At 39.0% G+C, this 19,390-nt stretch overlaps 1 protein-coding gene across 1 annotated transcript in view; it reads left to right on the forward strand.

The window, feature by feature from the left end:
* MUSK (muscle associated receptor tyrosine kinase) overlaps positions 1,730 to 19,390 on the forward strand; it is a 92,936-nt gene continuing 75,275 nt past the window's right edge. The window contains exons 1-2 of the mRNA XM_018052584.1: positions 1,730 to 1,909; positions 14,929 to 15,055. Coding sequence (XP_017908073.1) covers positions 1,831 to 1,909; positions 14,929 to 15,055 — 206 coding nt within the window. The 5' untranslated portion in view covers positions 1,730 to 1,830. The remainder of the gene's footprint in view (positions 1,910 to 14,928; positions 15,056 to 19,390) is intronic.

The raw sequence follows: 19,390 nt of genomic DNA on the forward strand, positions 1-19,390 counted from the left end.
TATGAAAAATTCTCATTACCAACAGTAAGAGTGGAACACAAGTAAACTAAAACAACACCATACCCTTTTTATTCTACTTAAACGTAAACATTCAACAGTAAGTGTTGATGAGATTGTGGGGAAATGGATTCTCTTATACATTGCTGAAAGTGAAAGTCGCTCAGTTGTGTCAGACTCTGCAACGCCATGGGCTGTAGCCTGCTAGACTCCTATTTCCATGGAATTCTCCAGGCAAGAAGACTGGAGTGGGTAGCCGTTCCCTTCTCCAAGGGATCTTCCCAATCCAGGGACTGAACCCAGGTCTCCCCCATTGCAGACAGATTCTTTACTGTCTGAGCCTGAGGTGTGGTTAAATATACCATTATACATTCATGATTTGGAAATCTACATAGCCAACAGAAGCAATGAGATAGTGCTATATATCAACCATGTAAAAGTCTCCAAGACATACTGTTCCGTGGGAAAAGGCCATTTGCCTAGGAGAATGTTTTGGAAGAATCTTCTGCAACTGACAGCTCATGACTGCTGACTCAGTGGACTCATGAGACCAAAGAATAAGAGAGACACCAACACAAGCAGAAAAACTCCTAAAACCATGTGATAAGTGCAATGAGAGAGAAATGCACAATAGAACAGAGAAGCCTGGAGGAGGCAAACCTAAGGCAACTCTGGGAAGATGTGGGTGTTTTAATCTGGAATAGCTCCCAGGAGATGGTGATCAAGTTGAGATAGGTGGGAACCAGATGGAGAGGAGGAGAAAGCACTCCAAGAGGACGAAACAGTAGGAACAATTCATGGAGGCTTGAAAGCTGTATTCAGTGAATCATCAGTAGGTTGCTACATGTTAAAACAGAGACAGGGATTGTAACAGAGGCTAAAGAGATAGGCAGGGTCCATCAGGCCTTCTTTTGTTATATTAGAGAGATTTGAATTTTTTTTATGTGATGAAGAGCCACTGAAGACTTTTGAGTAGGACAGGTGTTCTAAAAAGAGATTAGTTAAAGTGTTAGTCACTCAGTTGTGTCCGACTCTTTGTGACCCCATGGACTATAGCCCATGAGGCTCTTCTGTCTATGGAATTCTCCAGGCAAGAGTACTGGAGTGGGTAGCCATGCCCTTCTCCAGGGGATCTTCCCAACCCAGAGATCAAACCCGGGTCTCCTGCATTGCAGGCGGACTCTTTACCCTCTGAGTCACCAGGGTAGCCGGAGAGGACAGTGAGACACAAGGCAGAGAGAACGGATAGGAGGTGACCACCATCGTTCCAAGCAGACGAACGTCTGAAAGGGAGGCTGGGATAGGCTGAGAACAGTGCGAATCAAAGGAGGGGAGGAAATCAAGGCATATCAGGTTGGTACAATCTGTAGGAATTAATTATGGGATGGATGCAGGTGGGGGAGTGAGAGTTGGGGAGGAATCATGCTCAGATACATCCAGAGTTCTGAGATAAGCGCAGGAGAGATGATGAGCTGACTCAGAAGATCAGCGAAACTATACCTCAGGGAATACAATGATGGTTACAAAAGGCATCTGGTATTGTCCTTCTGCTACTGTCTTAAAAGGGATTCTAGAGGGATTTTCTTTCCCTTGTTCCTCCAGCCCTACACTTGCATTACTGGCCTAAGGGGATACTCACCAGCTGGCCGTGTCTATCATTACAGCTAAGTCTGAGAATTCCTGATTATACTTAGAGCCAGTGGAGCTGCTGACACAAACAGTCATTAGCAGACGACCCTTTTGGAACAAACTATGCTTTAAAATGTAAACGGTGGAGGCATTTTCCTTGCGTTGTCCAGAAAGAACTTTCTGCTGCCTGAGCCTGGATTAATCATGAGAGAGTTCGTCAACATTCCACTGGTACATATTCTTACTTTGGTTGCCTTCAGCGGGACTGAGAAACTTCCAAAAGGTTGGTTTCAGCACTCTTGTCTCCTGTTGCCTGTGGCCGTTCTAACGTGCATGCGTGTGTTCCTATCATGACTGATTCATGAGGGCAGGCTTGGGTTTTACTTGGTGAAGTGGGGGTGCAGTATATGGAGAGGGAGAAAGCTATATAAATAAGCAATTGATGGATGGTCTCCATTCTACTGCTATCCATCCCCTGCTTAAGCTCGACAATAAAAAGTTTAGCCATTCAGTGCATACAGAGTCCTCACTTGTAAGGGAAACATTAACAGGTAAACTGCAAGTTATTGAGGTCAGTTTGTTTATGTGTATGTCAAACTTCAGGGTGGTCTAAATGGATGATGAAAACCTTTTTACATCAGGTTTGCCAGGAATGTATCAGTCCCACTCCCAGACATCCAGAGTGTTTGCTTCTGAACAGAAATCGCTTCCATTTTCAGTTTCAGCTTTGCAAAACTCTTAATCAATATTTGAGTTCCTCCCAAAGAAAAATTAGAGAAAGACGCACACAAGTTGCCTATAAAAGTCTGAAGAACAACGGGTTCTCCATAGGAGGCTGCAGTCATGATTTGGTTTGGCAAGAGACCGTGAAAAGTTTTTTTTTCAGAGGCTTTGGAATGTACCGGAAATAACACCACCTCAGGGGAAAGGAAAGCAACTTAAGAAACTGACAAACACCTGTTGCAGTAGCAAGAATGTCCACAGTTTCTGGCCAGCGTATTATGAAACTGAGACTAGTGTATTTCAAATCAGGAAGAAAGACAGGAAAATAGGTGATCTGCAAAGTGACTGAGGGCTTCATTGAAGTCTTTTTACAAAGACATGAGAAAGCAAATGGAGGAACATTACGAAGTTTTCTGATTAAATGGACTGTTGTTTAGCAGCCCAGTCATGTCCAACTCTTTTGCGAACCCATGAACTGTAGCCCGTCAGGCTCCTCTGTCCGTGGGCTTCTCCAGGCAAGAATACTGGAGTGGGTTGCTGTTTCCTTCTCCAGGGCATCTTCCCAACCCAAGGACGGAACCCTCGTCTCTTGCATTGGTAGGGAGATTCTTTACCATTGAGCCACTAGGGAATTAAACACATTACAGTAGAGTAAAGAGAGTTCTGTGAATTTATGACACATTCAAATGAATTATTTTCCCTTCATATTACTTTACCAAAGAACTGAATGGGTTTGTATTGTGTAGATAAGCGAAGGTAGTCATACTGTATGTTAGTTGGAAAACATAGCGTAGATTTTGTGGTTCACTAGAATTTTTGGAACCACAAGGTCAAAATTCACATACTAAGAAGACAGAGCTTTCTTCACCAACAGTCTGATTTCATAGATTTATGTTGTTTCATTGCTTTCTTTTTCTATTTTATCTGCACAAAAGGGTATCTTTCAGTGCATTTAAACTTTTGTCAACTAATACTTTAAGGTACCTCCAGATAAAAAAGAATCTATATCTTTTCAAATAGCTAATAATAGCCAGAAAGACTTAACATTGGCTTCAGATTATTTTAATGCTTCCTGATCATACAACGGATGTCCGGAAGGGCAGTACCTGGATGTTTGGACTTATGGATTGTTGTAAATTTATTTGTGCTATTCTAAACCATAAAGTTACATATAAATGACATGGTTAGATGCTAAAATGTACTGAAATCCAGTCTTACAAGGAACACAACAATTGATTTTCTAATTCAAATTAGAATCCCATGCGTGAGAAAAACCAAACCCAACCTCCTAATTTCTATCTAGAAAGAGATGATTTGTAGTTTTCAAACTTTATAGGTAAAGCACACTGTTTCTATTTTGAAAAGTCACAAAATATAGTGGCATAAATGTAACAAAGCCAAAATCCTGAGCTCTAAATAAAATAGCCAGACTGTTACCCTAACTTTGTTTATTTGTTTATAGTTTATTTACTGCTTTAATTAGATTGTAAACTCAAAAAATTAAAGCAGTATTTTTGCCTATCCTACTCAAAAAGAGTATTTGAGTATTATTGAAAAAACTAAATTAATATGGGTTTAACATCAGCCCAGGCCAAAACACCAGGCCTGGAAGAGCAAACATTTATTAACTACACTTACCAGTTCTGAGAATAAACACTATCATGAAAATGCAATCCTTAATATTTTACATGTTGAAGTGCATGGAATATGTTGGTACAAAGAACACATTAATATGTGATTATTTTAGTACTATTAACAGTAATGAAATTATGCTACACAAATTTGTGTAGATATCTATTGTTTTCTCTATTCTTGGCAGAAGGCAATAATGCGAAGAGGTTTTTTAGGTGGTACCCCCTTTTCCTAAGTCCTTTATTGTGAATGAATCAAGACATCTGCACTATAATATATCATAAAGTAAACTGACACAGTTAAAATAGTGCAAGAGTATTCTGTGGATTCTTTTCCAATCATCAGCATATGATTTCTTCAAGAAAATTAATAACCAACTTTGTAGAATAGCTTATTATTATTATAGTTTTAGTTTAATTTAGATTCCTAATGATCAAAGACAAAGGGAAAGTTCACTGTCTTTCTGAATCATTTTTTCTGGTGATACTTTCGATCAAACCACAAGGAGGAGGATTTTATAAACAGTCATGTATGAAAATAGCCAACATTTCACTGAACAGTTGCCTTAACCACATTTTTCAAAAATATTTAACACTTTATCAGGAAGTACTAAGTGTAGAGTGGGATTTTCTGTAGGAGTATGGGAGTTCATGAAACAACTTTGAATCTGTTCTATGCACAAAGAACTCCTGTCCAAACTCCACTCTTGAAATTATCCCATTACTATCATACCTAGAAGTTCTTGAGTCTTAAGTGATTTATCTTTAGATATGTGTTAGTAATTTCTTCTAAATCATATGTACACAGGGATAGGATTCACAGATTCGACATATGACTAAGTCAGAACGGGCATAGCTGTCACTGAAATCCGGGACACCGAGTACTGGATGAATGTTTTATACTGACAAACACTGAAAGAGTAACTCATTCCATATTTGGGGAAACAACAGGTGCTTTAAATATTATTGACTTTAAAGAACAAATTGCAGAAACGGCAAAATTTTTACCACAAATCCAGTGGTGAAGTAGGCAACTTCTCGGTGAAATAGGACATGCAGTTATTGGGGGAAAGTGATAGGTGAAGGATGAATAGAGGCCCTAAAGGAAGTGATCCCATTCAGAGAGAGGAGAGACGTGAGGGATGAGAGAATGTAGCAGGACCACATGTCCATGCTGGGGCTGGGGACTGCACCCCCATAAGTGGTCCTGATCTTCACCCTTGTATTACTTTATTCAACAATAACTTTGTGAACACAGGAGCAGTGAGGACAGCTGGTTGGATTAGTTCAAGACTGGTACTTTCCAGGGTCAGTGCAGCTAAAGGACTAGAGGGTAAGGGAGCTGAGATGATATGGCAACAAAGCATGCAGTCTAAGCCAAAAAATGCAGAAAGTGAAGAGGATACTTCAGGCCTTGAAAGGAATGTTAAGATCAACTTCCTTTTTCTAGTCCCCAATGCCTTTTGGTGTCTCTTTCAGGAAAAGACGCCCTCACTGTGAGCCTCAGTTTTCTCCTAGGATGAAGTACCTACCAGTGTTCAGCTTACAATGTTATACCCTAGGCTGAGGACTGTCAACGACTGGTGAAATGACCCCTCCTGGGGAACTGGCACATTTCAGATGAGTCCCTATGAAATCATGCCTTCATACCGAAGGGATGCCCCTAGGAGAGGTCATTTCAGAAATTCTAACAGACTGACCCAGAATTCCTACTTTCCTGTCCTCAGTGTCATTTCTGAAAGCAAAGACCAAGAGTATGTTCTGTGACAAAGAATTAATGATATGCCATTAATAAGTGACTAAACACAGCACAGTAACTACTGAGATTATCAATGAACCTTATATAAGTTTCGGAGACTTCGTAATAAAACAATAACATATTTGATTACATCACCAGAAGTATGTGTTTTCTCTAAGATATGACAAATGATGAGCAATACTGAATATCCTCTTTCTGTGCGGGATTTGAAAATTTTCTAATACCCATGTGTTTTCTCTTACTGAAAAAACAATACTGTATTCATGATGCTAGAAAAGCATGAATATGTTCCAAGTCTGAGCCCTAATTTTACCAGAACAGAAAGGAGCAAATACACCTGACTGTTTACTCAGTTATTTGGTTATATCAATCCACAAATGGTCAATCTGAAGTTGGTATGGCAACGACTGTGTGTTACAGTCCATAAAAGGATAACATTACAACTGTCTCATCCAGCAGCCGGTATTCGAGTTCAGTTACTCTTTGCTTACAGAAAAGCACTGTGTTCATTTTTATGTATTTGTTGTTCATGTGGTCCTTGGAAAGAGGGGAGAAATAGTGTCCCAGTTTAAATAGGCCCTGGCTGAGATGAAAGCTGGACAGTATAAAGAAAGCAGAGACAGTCTGCTGATTCTATAAATATCATTAAATACAACTATGTGATTGTGTCAGTAAAAATTTAAAAGCGATTAGTTTGGATAATTTTGGACTGTGGGCAAGGTAGGCTTAACCAACAATATTTTGCTTATAGAAATTGATATTAATGTCAGTCTTATTTTTTCCCTTGTCTGTAAGTAACTAGTACTACACTGAAGACATGGTATAGCTTAGAGTTAAAAGATAAGAATTTTAAATCAACCTTGCCCATGAAATTCAGTTCTATCACTTCCTGCTGTTATTTTGTTTAGATAAGTTACTGAACCTTGCATAGCCTTCATTCCTCAACTGCAAATGAGAATAATAATAGTATCTGCCTTTATGCTTATTGTGATAAATAAATAAGATCATGAATGAAAAGTATAACTCGTGGCTGATGGCAGGTTCTTAATTTTAGATGTTAACCTTATTTAAAAACACAATCAAACCTCACATAAAACCATCATGCCACTGAACACTAAGGGAAGCTGTTCTTAGTGATAACTCATATATTTCTCCATGTTTCAGCTTGTCAAGACATTCCAAGATTTATTTCTTTGATTTTAACTGACCTCAACAGAGTTTGTGCCACCTCCTTGGAAAGATAATATCAATAGTATATCTGCTTCCTCTGTCACTTCTGGATCCACATATTGAATGAGAAGAAACTAATGAATCAAGTTTGGGGGTTTTAGTAAAAATAATACATGGCACTAAGAATGATAACTGAAAACACAAGATATGCAAAAGTCTAAGAGAGAAAGTCACCCATACTTTCAGACTATTAACACATGAATACCCTAAAAAATAGATATAATAAGATTGTTTATACAATTCTGCTGCCTACCAGGAACTGTTATATAAACAGGATGCTATTTATACAGTCATTGTAAATGGTAAGATTTGAAGATATTGATAATGTAGAATATGCTTCTGGGTTAGTGCCTCTCTGAGGAAAAAAAAGGCCCTGATAGGTTGCCTTTGTTGATTGCTGTAGTGCAAATGCTTCAATCATAGCCAACTTCAAGGTGCGAACAAAGACTGGGTTGGGAGATGTACAGTAGCACAGCTGTGTATGTAACTTCTACAGATATTAGATGTAAATAACCCCAATAACATGGATAATAGAAAAATGCAGTAAAATGATCAGGAAGTGATAAATGTTGAGTATTACTTCTTTGTTTTTAACATAGTTACTTTAAACGTAAATTTATATAATTTAGTTTTAAATAATGGCTCTATTCAATTGCCTTGTTAAATTTCTGAAAAATTAACACGTGACACTTGCAAGCCAGTATAAGCCAGTTCCAGCAGACCACAGAAGCTGTGAGCCTCTTTTTCCACTTCTGCACAGTTAGGAGTACAATTATTCTGTTTTGTGCAGTGAAATTCATCTATTACCTTTCCATTTTGAGATTTTCTTGGGGGGATGCTTAGTTGCTCGGTCATGTCTGACTCTTTGCTACCCTTTGGACTGTAGCCCATCAGGCTTCTCTGTCCATGGGATTTTTCAGGCAAGAGTACTGGAGTGGGTTAGCATTTCCTCCTCCAAGGGATCTTCCTGATGCAGGGATCAAACCTGTATCTCTTGTGTCTCCTGCATTGTATGTGGATTCTCTACCCACTGAGCCACAGAAACCAGGAGAGTAACTCAATAGTTCAGGTTTCTGTCTCTAAATTATGGAATAAAATAACATGGACTACTCTCTAGGGGCCAAGAACAATGTTAAATGCATGATGTACATTTATTTACTGTATGTAATCATCATGTCAAGCTTTGGTCAGTTCAGTCGCTCAGTCATGTCCGACTCTTTTGTGACCCCATGGACTGCAGCACACCAGGCTTCCCTGTCCATCATCAACTCCTAGAGCTTGCTCAAATTCATGTCTATTGAGTCAGTGATGCCATCCAACCATCTCATCCTCTGTTGATCCCTTCTCCTCCAACCTCCAATCTTTCCCAGCATCAGGGTCTTTTCAAACGAGCAGTTCTTCACATCAGGTGGCCAAAGTATTGGAGTTTCAGCTTCAGCATTAGTACTTCCAGTGAATATTCAGGGTTGATTTCCTTAAGGATTGATTGGTTTGATCTCCTTGCAGTCCAAGGGACTCTCAAGAGTCCTCCAACACCACACTTCAAAAGCGTCAGTTCTTCAGTGCTCAGCTTTCTTTATAGTCCAACTCTCACATCCATACATGACTGCTGGAAAAACCATAGCCTTGACTAGACAGACCTTTGTTGGCAAAGTAATGTCTTTGCTTTTTAATATGCTGTCTAGGTTTGTCTTAGCTTTTCTTCCAAGGAGCAAGCGTCTTTTAATTTCACAGCTGCAGTTGCCATCTGCAGTGATTTTGGAGCCCAAGAAAATAAAGTCTGTCACTGTTTCCATTGTTTCCCCACCTATTTGCCATGAAGTGATGGGGCTGGATGCCATGATCTTAGTTTTCTGAATGCTGAGTTTTAAGTCAACTTTTTGACTCTCCTCTTTCATCAAGAAGCTCTTGATGTCAAGCTGATGCAATGGTTTTATCGTTATCTCTGTCTACAGCTAAAGAGGCCAAGGCAACTAGTTAAGTGACCCAGTGGAGATGGGAAGTGATGGAGCAGGGATTTGGATTCAATCCCTGGGCTAGAGCTTCTCACTGTCTAATTCCTGTTTTGTTGTTGTTGTTTAGTCACTAAGTCATGCCTGACTCTTTTGCAACCCCATAGATGGTAATCTGCCAGGCTCTTCTGTCTGTGGGATTTCCCAGGCAAGAATACTGGAGTGGGTTGCCATTTCCTTCTCCCTGGGATCTTCTTCACCTAGGGATCAAACTCACATCTCCTGTACTGGCAGGTGGGTTCTTTACCACTGAGCCACCAGGGAAGCAATTCCTCAGTAGTCTGTCTTTCTTTTTAAACAATGAAAGCATTCAATATTATCCATTATCCTTCAGGTACATCATTACCTACAACCTTATTATCATATGATGTTTTTAATCACTATGTATGTGATTATGCAATTGATCACTTATTTGTTCATCAGTTGTTTAGAAAAATCTACCTTTTTTTAAGAGGTTGACTTTCTAAAACTTTTATCAATTACAAATTTGCTTCCATTGCATTGGAAAATTAACATTTCTGTGGCATTCTGATTATGTCCTATAATTTTTATTATGAAGATAATATATATTCATCTCCATGCTCAGTCATGTTCACCTCTTTGTGACCCCAAGGACTTTAGCCAGGCTCCTCTGTTCATGGAATTTCCCAGGCAAGAGAATATCCCATACTGGAGTGGGTTGCCATTTCCTTCTCCAGGGGATCTTCCTGACCCAGGGATTTGAGTCTGCATCTCCTGCACTGACAGTTGGGTTTTTATTATTGAGCCACCAGGGAAGCCCAATAATATATATTAATTTTATATATTTTAATATATAATATGTCTTATAATATTTTGCTGTAAGATACAGCAAGACAAAGATAAAAAATTATACATAATGCTCACAACTAGGAGAAAAATGATAATAACATCTTGGAATTCATCCATTTTTCCATTCTCTCCTATGTGTGTAGGTGTGTATAATTTTCTTTAAAATTTTCGGAGCCTATTGCTGCTAAGTCACTTCACTCATGTCTGACTCTGTGTGACCCCATAGATGGCGGCCCACTAGGCTTCCCCATCCCTGGGATTCTCCAGGCAAGAACACTGGAGTGGGTTGCCATTTCCTTCTCCAATGCAGGAAAGTGAAAAGTGAACCTGCTCAGTCGTGTCCGACTCTTTGCGACCCCATGGACTGCAGCCTACCAGGCTCCTCCATCCATGGGATTTTCCAGGCAAGAGTTGGGTGCCATTGCCTTCTCCACTGGAGCCTGGGTGCCATTGCCTTCTCCATTGGAGCCTATTACTTCATTATAATATCTCCTGGTAATACTAATTTAAGTTTGAGTGGTTTATATTGAGTCTATATTTATTAAATTACTTATTTATTTAATTTGGCTGTGTTGGGTCTTAGCTGCGGCACTTGGGACGTTTCATTGCAGCCCGTGGACTCTATAGCTGTGGTGTTGCAGGCTCAGTGTAATTGTGGTGCGCACGGGCTTCAGCTGCCCAGCAGCATGTGGGATCTTAGTTCCTGGACCAAGGATTGAACCTGCATCCCCCGCATTGCAAGGCGGATTCTTTAACCACTGGACTACCAGAAGTCCTGAGTCTGTATTTTTAAATAATTAAATGTCCTGATTGTTATCTTGTTGATGGACTGTTTCTTTTATCATTAAGAAGTCTTTCTTCACTCTTCAAACGCTTATCACTTTATATTGAAGTTCTTCTTATATTAGTACTATTACTCTACTGCTTTATCACTTTGAGTAGTGTTTACTTCATATATATTTTCCATTCTCTTTATTTGCAACATTTGTTTTAAAATAATTAGATATGTCTTTTGTGGGTTTTAATCACGTATCTGTCTTTCTACAGATCAGTTCATACCATGGGTGTTTACTGTGATTTCGGATGTATCTGGGCATGTTTATTACAAATTAATTTGTATCTTCTGTTAACCACACCTGTTCTTGACTCATTTATCCTCCTTTTCTGCTTCTTCATTTTTTTTTAATTGATACAGTTTTAGTTCCTTTTGTTCTCCTGTTGCTTTGGAAATTTTGATTTTTAATCTATTATTTTGATGGTAAGAATAATGAAATTTTAACAGTATGCCTCTAACTTTATGTTATCTTCCCACGTTTGTAGTTATTCAGTATTTGTTATCTTCCTGCTTACAGAAAAGAACTTAGAGTGTTTTAACAATCTGATGAATTTCTTCCCTATATTTTCATCTTATAATTGTTTACCTAGAATTCTAGCTCCACTTTTTTTTAATATAAAAATTATTGAGCTTTTAAAAAATATATTCCACAATATCTAAAATTGCAGTTACATTTTACCACCATCTATGCTTACTATGTGGAGAAGGCAATGGCAACCCACTCCAGTACTCTTGCCTGGAAAATCCCTTGGATGGAGGAGCCTGGTGGGCTGCAGTCCATGGGTTCACTAAGAGTCGGACATGACTAAGAGACTTCACTTTCACTTTTCACTTTCATGCATTGGAGAAGGAAATGGCAACCCACTCCAGTGTTCTTGCCTGGAGAATCCCAGGGATGGGGGAGCCTGATGGGCTGCCGTCTATGGGGTTGCACAGAGTTGGGCACAACTGAAGCGACTTAGCAGCAGCAGCAGCAGCATGCTTACTATAGTGGCTCAGTTGTAAATAATCCTCCTGCCAATCCAGGAGATGCAGGTTTGATCCCTGGGTCAGAAAGACCCCTGAAAAAGGAAATGGCAACCTGCTCCAGTATTCTTGCCTGGAAAATCCTATGGATAGAGGAGCCTGGCAGATTACAGTCCATAGGGTCGCAAAAGAGTCAGACATGACTTAATGATTGAACAACAACAAATGCTAACTATAGTTTCTTGTCCCTGGCCCCTTTCTTTTGTAAGTTACTTCTTACAGAGATTATATACTTTTGGTAACTGTTTCAGAGAAGGTTTCAGTGGTAAATATTTGTCTGCATGTTTATTTTGTCTTCATTTTAAAAAATGATTATCTAAGTTGGCTATAGAATTCCAGGCTAGCAGTGATTTTTTTTTCAACCTTTTTAAACTATTACTCCAATGCCTTTTGGTATCAGTTTTTGCCAAATAATACCAAGTGAGCCTAACTGGCATTCTTCTTAAAGTAATTAATCTTTTCTTTCTAGTAAGGTTTAAGATTTTCTTTATCTTTAATTTTCTACAGTTTTAATATAGTGGATCTAAGAATGAATTAATTTTTCTTTATCTGGCTTGATGCTTGATGGAAACTTTCAACCTGAATATTCTACTTTATTTTTCAAGTTTGAAAAATAATCAGCAATTTACCCCTTTACATTTTGCTTCTATGCTATTTCTTCTATTTTATTTTTCTGGACTTCTATTAGAAGTTTATTAATTTTTGTCCATCTTTATGTCTCTTAACTATTAATACTTTTCATTCTTATTTCTTTGTACTGCATTCTTTATATTTTAACAGTTTTTTTAGTGCAACGTTGGAGGAAAGGGTGGGCCTCAAAGCCTAGATATAAAACATAAAAGATGTCATCTCACCTAAAAATTCTTCCCTCTTCTTTCAGTTATTCTCTTCTCAATCTTTAAAGAAAATTTATGCCGTTTATAAAGGTCTCAGAAATAGAGTTTGGTTCATTTAAACAATACATTAGTCAATGTGCTAGCCCTCCGGATAGAGAGAGGTCTGAGACATGGTTCCTGACCCAAAGGTCAAGGTTTTTATAACTTAGCATGGGACAGAAACATAAACACATCATTCTAAGAGCATGTGTGTGGCAAGTGCTAGAAGAGTGACATAAATAGGATGACCCAAGGTTGAAGAAAATGGTATTTGGTTCTATCTAGCAAGTCAGGGAGATTGGGAGGAGACGATACTTGAACTGGACCTTGTGAAAAAATTTACATTCACAAAAGAGATATGGGTTAAATGGGACCTTCAGGCTCTGAGTTTACTGAGAAGATAAGTTTCATTTAGAAACTGAATGAATTTTTTTCCCCTACAATGATGTACCACCTCACATGAGTCAGAACGGCCACTGTCAAAAAAATCAAACAATAAATGCTGGAGAGGATGTGGAGAAAAGGGAACCCTCTTGCACTGTTGCTGAGAATGTAAATTGATACAGCCACTAGGCATGCATTTTCTATGCCCAGTGTGCCAGGTTGCTCTTATTTCGTGGAGTTTTCGCCCTCTGCATGTATGCTAAGTCACTTCAGTCATGTCTGACTCTTTGTGACCCTATGGAGTGTAGCCTGCCAGGCTTCTCTGTCCATGGGATTCTCCAGGCATGGATACTGGAGTGGGTTGCCATGCCCTCCTTCAGGGGATCTTCCCGCCTCAGGGATCAACCTGCGTCTCATGTCTCCAGCACTGGCAGGCAGGTTCTTTATCACTAGCACCACCTGAGCATCAGTGTATAAATATCTATTTGAGTGCATGCGTGCTAAGTCACTTCAGTCGTGTCCATCTCTGTGCAACCCTAAAAGGACTGTAGCCTGCCAGGTTCCTCTGTCCATGGTTTTCTCCAGGCAAGAATACTGGAGTGGGTTGCTATTTCCACCTCCAGGGGATCTTCCTGACCCAGGGACTGAACCCTCATCTTTTAACATCGCCTACATTCTTTACCACTAGTGCCACCTGGGAAGCCCCATCTATTTGAGTCATTGCTTTCAATTATTTTGGACATATGTATACCCAGAAGTGAAATTTCTGGATCATATATTAATTCCATGAACAGAGGAGCCTGGTGGGCTACAGTCCATGGGGTCACAAAGAGTCAAACACAACTGAGTGACTAACACACATATTAATTCTCTGCTTAATTATTTGAGCAACCACCATCCTGCTTTACACAAGTGGCTGTGCCAATTTACTTTCCCACCAACAGTGCGCACAGGTTCTAATTTTTCCACATCCTTGCCAACATCTATTGTTATGTATTTTTTGATTTATAACCATTCTACAGTATGTGAAGTAGTATCTTAGAGTGGTTTTGATTTGCATTTCCTTAAAGGCTAATAATGTTGAGTACCTTTTTATGTGCTTGTTGTCCATCTGTATATATTCTTTGGAGACAGGTTGATTCAGCTTCTTTGCTCATTTTTTTTTGTTTGGGTTATTTTGGATTATTTGCCTTTATATTACTGAGTCTTTTCTTAATCTGTTTGTAGCTATGTGGATCCTCTATAAATCCAATGAAGCTTCAGCTTCAAAGCCTCTCATTTGTAAGAGCTCCCTTTGAAGACCTCCAATGGTCTCTAGCAAAGTGTTCATATTGTATTCTATTGAATAAAATACAATATGAATAATATACATCAACGTATTTCATTGAAATTTGAGAAAAACGATTTTTAAACAGGAATTGTTAAGATGGCTTCCTCTTTTCACACTAACTTCCCATCAGTGACACTTTTCTTCCAGTTGATTGATGTGAGAGAGGCAATAGATATTTTGTATACATAATTTTATATATTTTTTCCTAAATTATATTAACTCTGGGCTTCCAGGCTCTGCCTCCACTCATATATAATAAATTCTAAGCCCAACTCTCCTGAGAGCCTCCTCTTTCGATTCTCAAATGCTTAGTTTGAGAGCAGCAACAAAATCCTCTGTATAAAATTCTTCCTCCCTTTTGGCAAATTTTTGCTACGGGGCAACATCATTCTTATTCAGGTCCATTGTGGCTTCTGACTGCTTACAGTGAAAGTGAAATTCGCTCAGTCGTGACTGTTTGTGATCCTGTGGGCTATACAGACCAGGGAGTTCACCAGGTTAGAATACTGGAGTGGGCAGCCATTCCCTTCTCCAGTGGATCTTCCCAACCCAGGGATTGAATCCAGGTCTCCTGCATTGCAGGTGGATTCTTTTCCAGCTGAGCCACAAGGGAAACCTGACTGCGTACAGAAGGGTTAGGAAGCAGCACTGCAGAATGCTCTCCTTTCACTTCTCCTCTCCTTTCAGCCCCTGTCATCACCACTCCTCTTGAAACAGTGGACGCCTTAGTTGAAGAAGTTGCTACTTTCATGTGTGCAGTGGAATCCTACCCCCAGCCTGAAATTTCCTGGACCAGAAATAAAATTCTCATTAAGTAAGTATTCTGCCTTTTTTCACCAAGAATGACCAAGGCTGCCTTGGGATTTACCTTTGTCGTAAATGCAATCACAGCTCTTGGCAGTACTAAAGTTCACCTTCTAGAATATTTAAAATGTAACTCCCACATTTCATAAATGTAAGATCTGAACATCAGTGAGGTTAAGGGAGTTGTCCAATGTAAAGTGATTTAACTGATATGGCAGAGTCAGGTTAGGTCCTAGAGGAAATTTCACAGTAATTAGAGAACACCATGGTATCCTAACTCTGGGGGTACATGTTCCAGAACATTCTGGGGAGTTAATAGGGACCAGCCTCATTTCCTGTACTTTCAATATCCCAGTCAAGTCATGCATGTTGTCTAGGAATCTGACCTCTAGGTAACCATTACTTTTTCTTTTGAAAGTTAGAAAGGACTCCTGATGTGTATAGTGAGGTAACCTCTCAAACAGTAAAATTTCTACTGGGCATATAAAGGTTATACTATCCTTTCCTCATTACAATAGCTATCTGACCAAAAATACTCCAAAATATCTGTAACAAAGAGAACCATGAGCTTTCTAGAAGGCCACATACCTTGAGTTAGGGCTAGAGTGTTTAACTGCTCCATAGGCTGGGGTCCATGAACTTGGATGGGGAAAAATTATGTGTTTGTTTTCACTAAACTCTAACTGAAATTTTGTATTTCCTCCTATTATATGTGCTGTAATGTGGAAAATTACCCTTGGCTATGGAAGACTTCAAGTAACTCTATAAGGCAAGCTATCTCAGAAATCCTGGAATAGGAAGGCTTATAAACCAAATTAAGATGCTTGAAATACAGTTTATTAAATCAATTTAAAATACCCAATGAAACAAAAAGACAACCTACAGAATGGGAGAAAACATTTGCAAATTATATAACCAATAAGGAGTTAATATCCAAAATACATAGACTGCTCCTACAATTCAATATCCAAAAATAAAAACAAAAAACCCACTCAAAAAATGGGCAAAAGAGCTGAATAGACATCCTTCACAAAGACATACAGACAGCCAACAGGCACAAAAAATGATGCTCAACATCACTAGTTATTAGAGAAACAACAATGATATATCACATCACACCAGTTGGGTCAACTATCATCAAAAAGTCTACAAATAACAAATGTTGGAGAGGATGTGGAGAAAACGAAATCCTTACACACTATGGATGAGAATGCAAGTCGGTGTGGCCTCTCTGGAAAACAGTATGGAGGCGTCTCAAAAAGCTAATAATACACATACTGTATGATCTAGTCATTCTACTCCAGGGTATAATCCAGAAAAAAAGGAAAACACTAATTTGAAAAAGTACATGCACCCCAAATTCATAGCAGTACTATTTCCAATAGCCAAGACATGGAGGAAACCCAAGTGTCCATAACAGGTGAACAGGTAAAGAAGATGTGGTATATATTTACAATGGAAGCTTGCTCAGCCATAAAAAAGAATGAAATTCTGTCATTTGCACCAGGGTGTATGGACTTAAGAGAATATTATGCTTAATGAAGTAAGTCAGAGAACAGCAAAGACTGTATGCTACCACCCACAGACGGAATCTTAAAAGTAATACAAATGAATGTATGTGCAAAACAGAAAGAGACTCACATAGAAAATAAACTAATGGTTACCAAAGGGGAAAGGGAAGGGGAGTGCAAATTAGGGGTACGGGATTACGAGATACGTGTGTGTGTGTGTGTGTGTGTGTGTCTGGATACTGTCGCTTCGGTCATGTCCAGCTCTTTGCAACTCCACGGACTGCAGCCCACCATGCTCCTCTGTCCATGAGATTCTCCAGGCAAGATTACTGGAGTAGTTTGCCATTTTCTTCTCCAGGGGATCTTCCTGACCCAGGGATCCAACCTGCACCTCTTTCAGCTCCTGCATTGGCAGGCAGCTTCTTCGCACTAGCGCCACTTGGGACTGCTATGTAGAAAGTAAACGAGCAACAGGATATACTGCGGAGCACAGGGAACTATAGCCACTATCTTGTAATAACTTTTAATGGAGTATAATCTGTAAACATACTGAATCGCTAGGCTATATACACCTGAAACTATTATAATACTGTAAATCAACTATACTTCAATAAGAAAGAGGAAAATAATTTATATTTTGAAAATTATAAATACTATGTCCCTCACAATCTACAAGCAGTTTATATACTTTAAGCAGCAATGATACGACAGATTATAAATCTTGAAAGTTTCTATTTCACAGAGGGGCTGGACTCTTAGTCCACAAGCACATCTGCAAAACATTCCAATATTCACATTTTCCATGCAAACTTAAACATAGCAAAAAACAAAAGCAAAGCAAAAATTACATGAGAGTTAGTATCATGGCTATCCCCAGTTATTTAATGTGATTTAATGAACCACCCAGTGATTATATCATCCTTAGTCACATAGACCGAAAATTACTATATCTCTTTTCCCTCTTTAAGATCAGTGCGTGATGGGGACCATCCATCGAATTCAAAATCAAGAATCCATTTCCTTCACATTTTTTGTTTTCAGGTTATATTATTTTTTCCCATTTCTACTGTAACAAATTACCATAAAATTAGTGGTTTGACACAACACAAATTTATTATCTCACGGTTTTGGAGTTCAGAAGTCTGAAATCGGGCTCTTTGGGCTAAAATCAAGGTGTTGACAGGGCTGCATTCTTTCTGGAGGCACCAGAGGAAAATCTGATTCCTTGCCTGCATTTCTTGGCCCTTTGCTCCATTTTGAAAGCCAGCAACTGCATAACTCCAGTCTCATCACATCTTGTTCTCTGATCCTCCTGCTTCCCTCTCTCATCTTTTAAGGACCCTCACTGTTAGGTGGCACGAGTGCTTAAGAATCCGCCTGCAAGTGCAGGAGACGTAAGAGATGTGGGCTTGACCATGGCCACCCACTCCAGTTTTCTTGCCTGGAGAATCCCACGCACAGAGAAGCCTGGCAGGCTGCACTCCTGGTCGATAGGTTGCAAAGAGTCAGACACGACTGAAGCGATATAGCATGCAAGCATGCATGATTACATAGGGCCCATCTGGATAATTCATGATACTCCATTTTAAGATTCTTGACATCTGCAAAAGCCCTTTTGCCATGTAAGGTAACATATTAACAGGTTCTGGGGATTAAGACATGGATCTTTGAGGGGGGGTTTACTCTGCTTAATATATACTTGTTGCATAAAGCATTTTTATTTGGTCATAAAACTCACTTTTAGGTTGACATTTCCCCTCATATTTCTTTCCATTGTCCTAATTCCCTTCTTAATGATCAGGTTGCATGCCATTTAGTGAGATAATATATGTAAAACATAATTTTTACGGTTTGAGCCTCTTTTGCTCCCTATGTATCCCACAGAACTAGAATTGTGCCTGGCACTTGCTAGGCACTCAACAAACATTTGATTAATAAATGAACAAATACTTAGTCAACTGTTAGTTAATTCAATATATATATATATATATATATTTTTTTTTTTTTAACCCTTCCCTTTTTTTCCATTTTTTAAATTGAAGTATAGTTGACTTGGGACTTACCAGGTGGCACAGTGGTAAAGAATCTTCCTGCCAATGCAGGAGACACAAGAGATGCAGGTTCAATCCCTGGGTCAGGAAGATCCCCCAGAGCAGGAAATGGCAACCTGCTCCAGAATTCTTGCCTGGAAAACTCCATGGACAGAGGAGCCTGGTGGGCTATTGTCCAGGGGGTCGCAAAGAGTTGGACAGGACTGAGCAACTGAGCACAGCACACACATAGTTGATTTACAATGTTGTGTTAGTTTCAGGTGTATGGCAAAGTGATTCTGTGTGTGTGTGTGCGTGTGTGTGTGTGTTCGTATAATCTTTTAGATTCTTTTCCATTATAGGTTATTATAATATATTGAATATATTTCCTTGTGCTATACAACAGGTCCTTGTTGTTTATCAATTTTATATATAGTAGCGTGTATCTGTTAATCCCTTTCTGCAAGTCACATGTGTGTGTGTGTTTGTGTGTTCATTATCTAGCTGCTACTCCCAGTAAATATGGGAGAGGACTCATATCTTGGGTAATGATATACTTTCCTAAATAAAGTAAATTTTATGTTGGGTGGATCCTATAAATAGACATCACCTTTCAAAATTATTTTTGAAGGACTCAGCACTGCTTTGATTACTGCAGCCTAGGAAAGATTAAAAAATGTTAGCTTTCTACTCCCAAATAAGCTTATTCTTTTACTCAGAACTTATTCAAGTTTCCTCTTCCCTTTAATCTGCTTCATCCACTGGTAAATCATCTGCTGGATCATATAATCATAGTAAAAAAAA

Source organism: Capra hircus, chromosome 8 (assembly GCF_001704415.2).
Source record: "Capra hircus breed San Clemente chromosome 8, ASM170441v1, whole genome shotgun sequence".
In the NCBI taxonomy this organism is placed as follows: Eukaryota; Metazoa; Chordata; class Mammalia; order Artiodactyla; family Bovidae; genus Capra; species Capra hircus.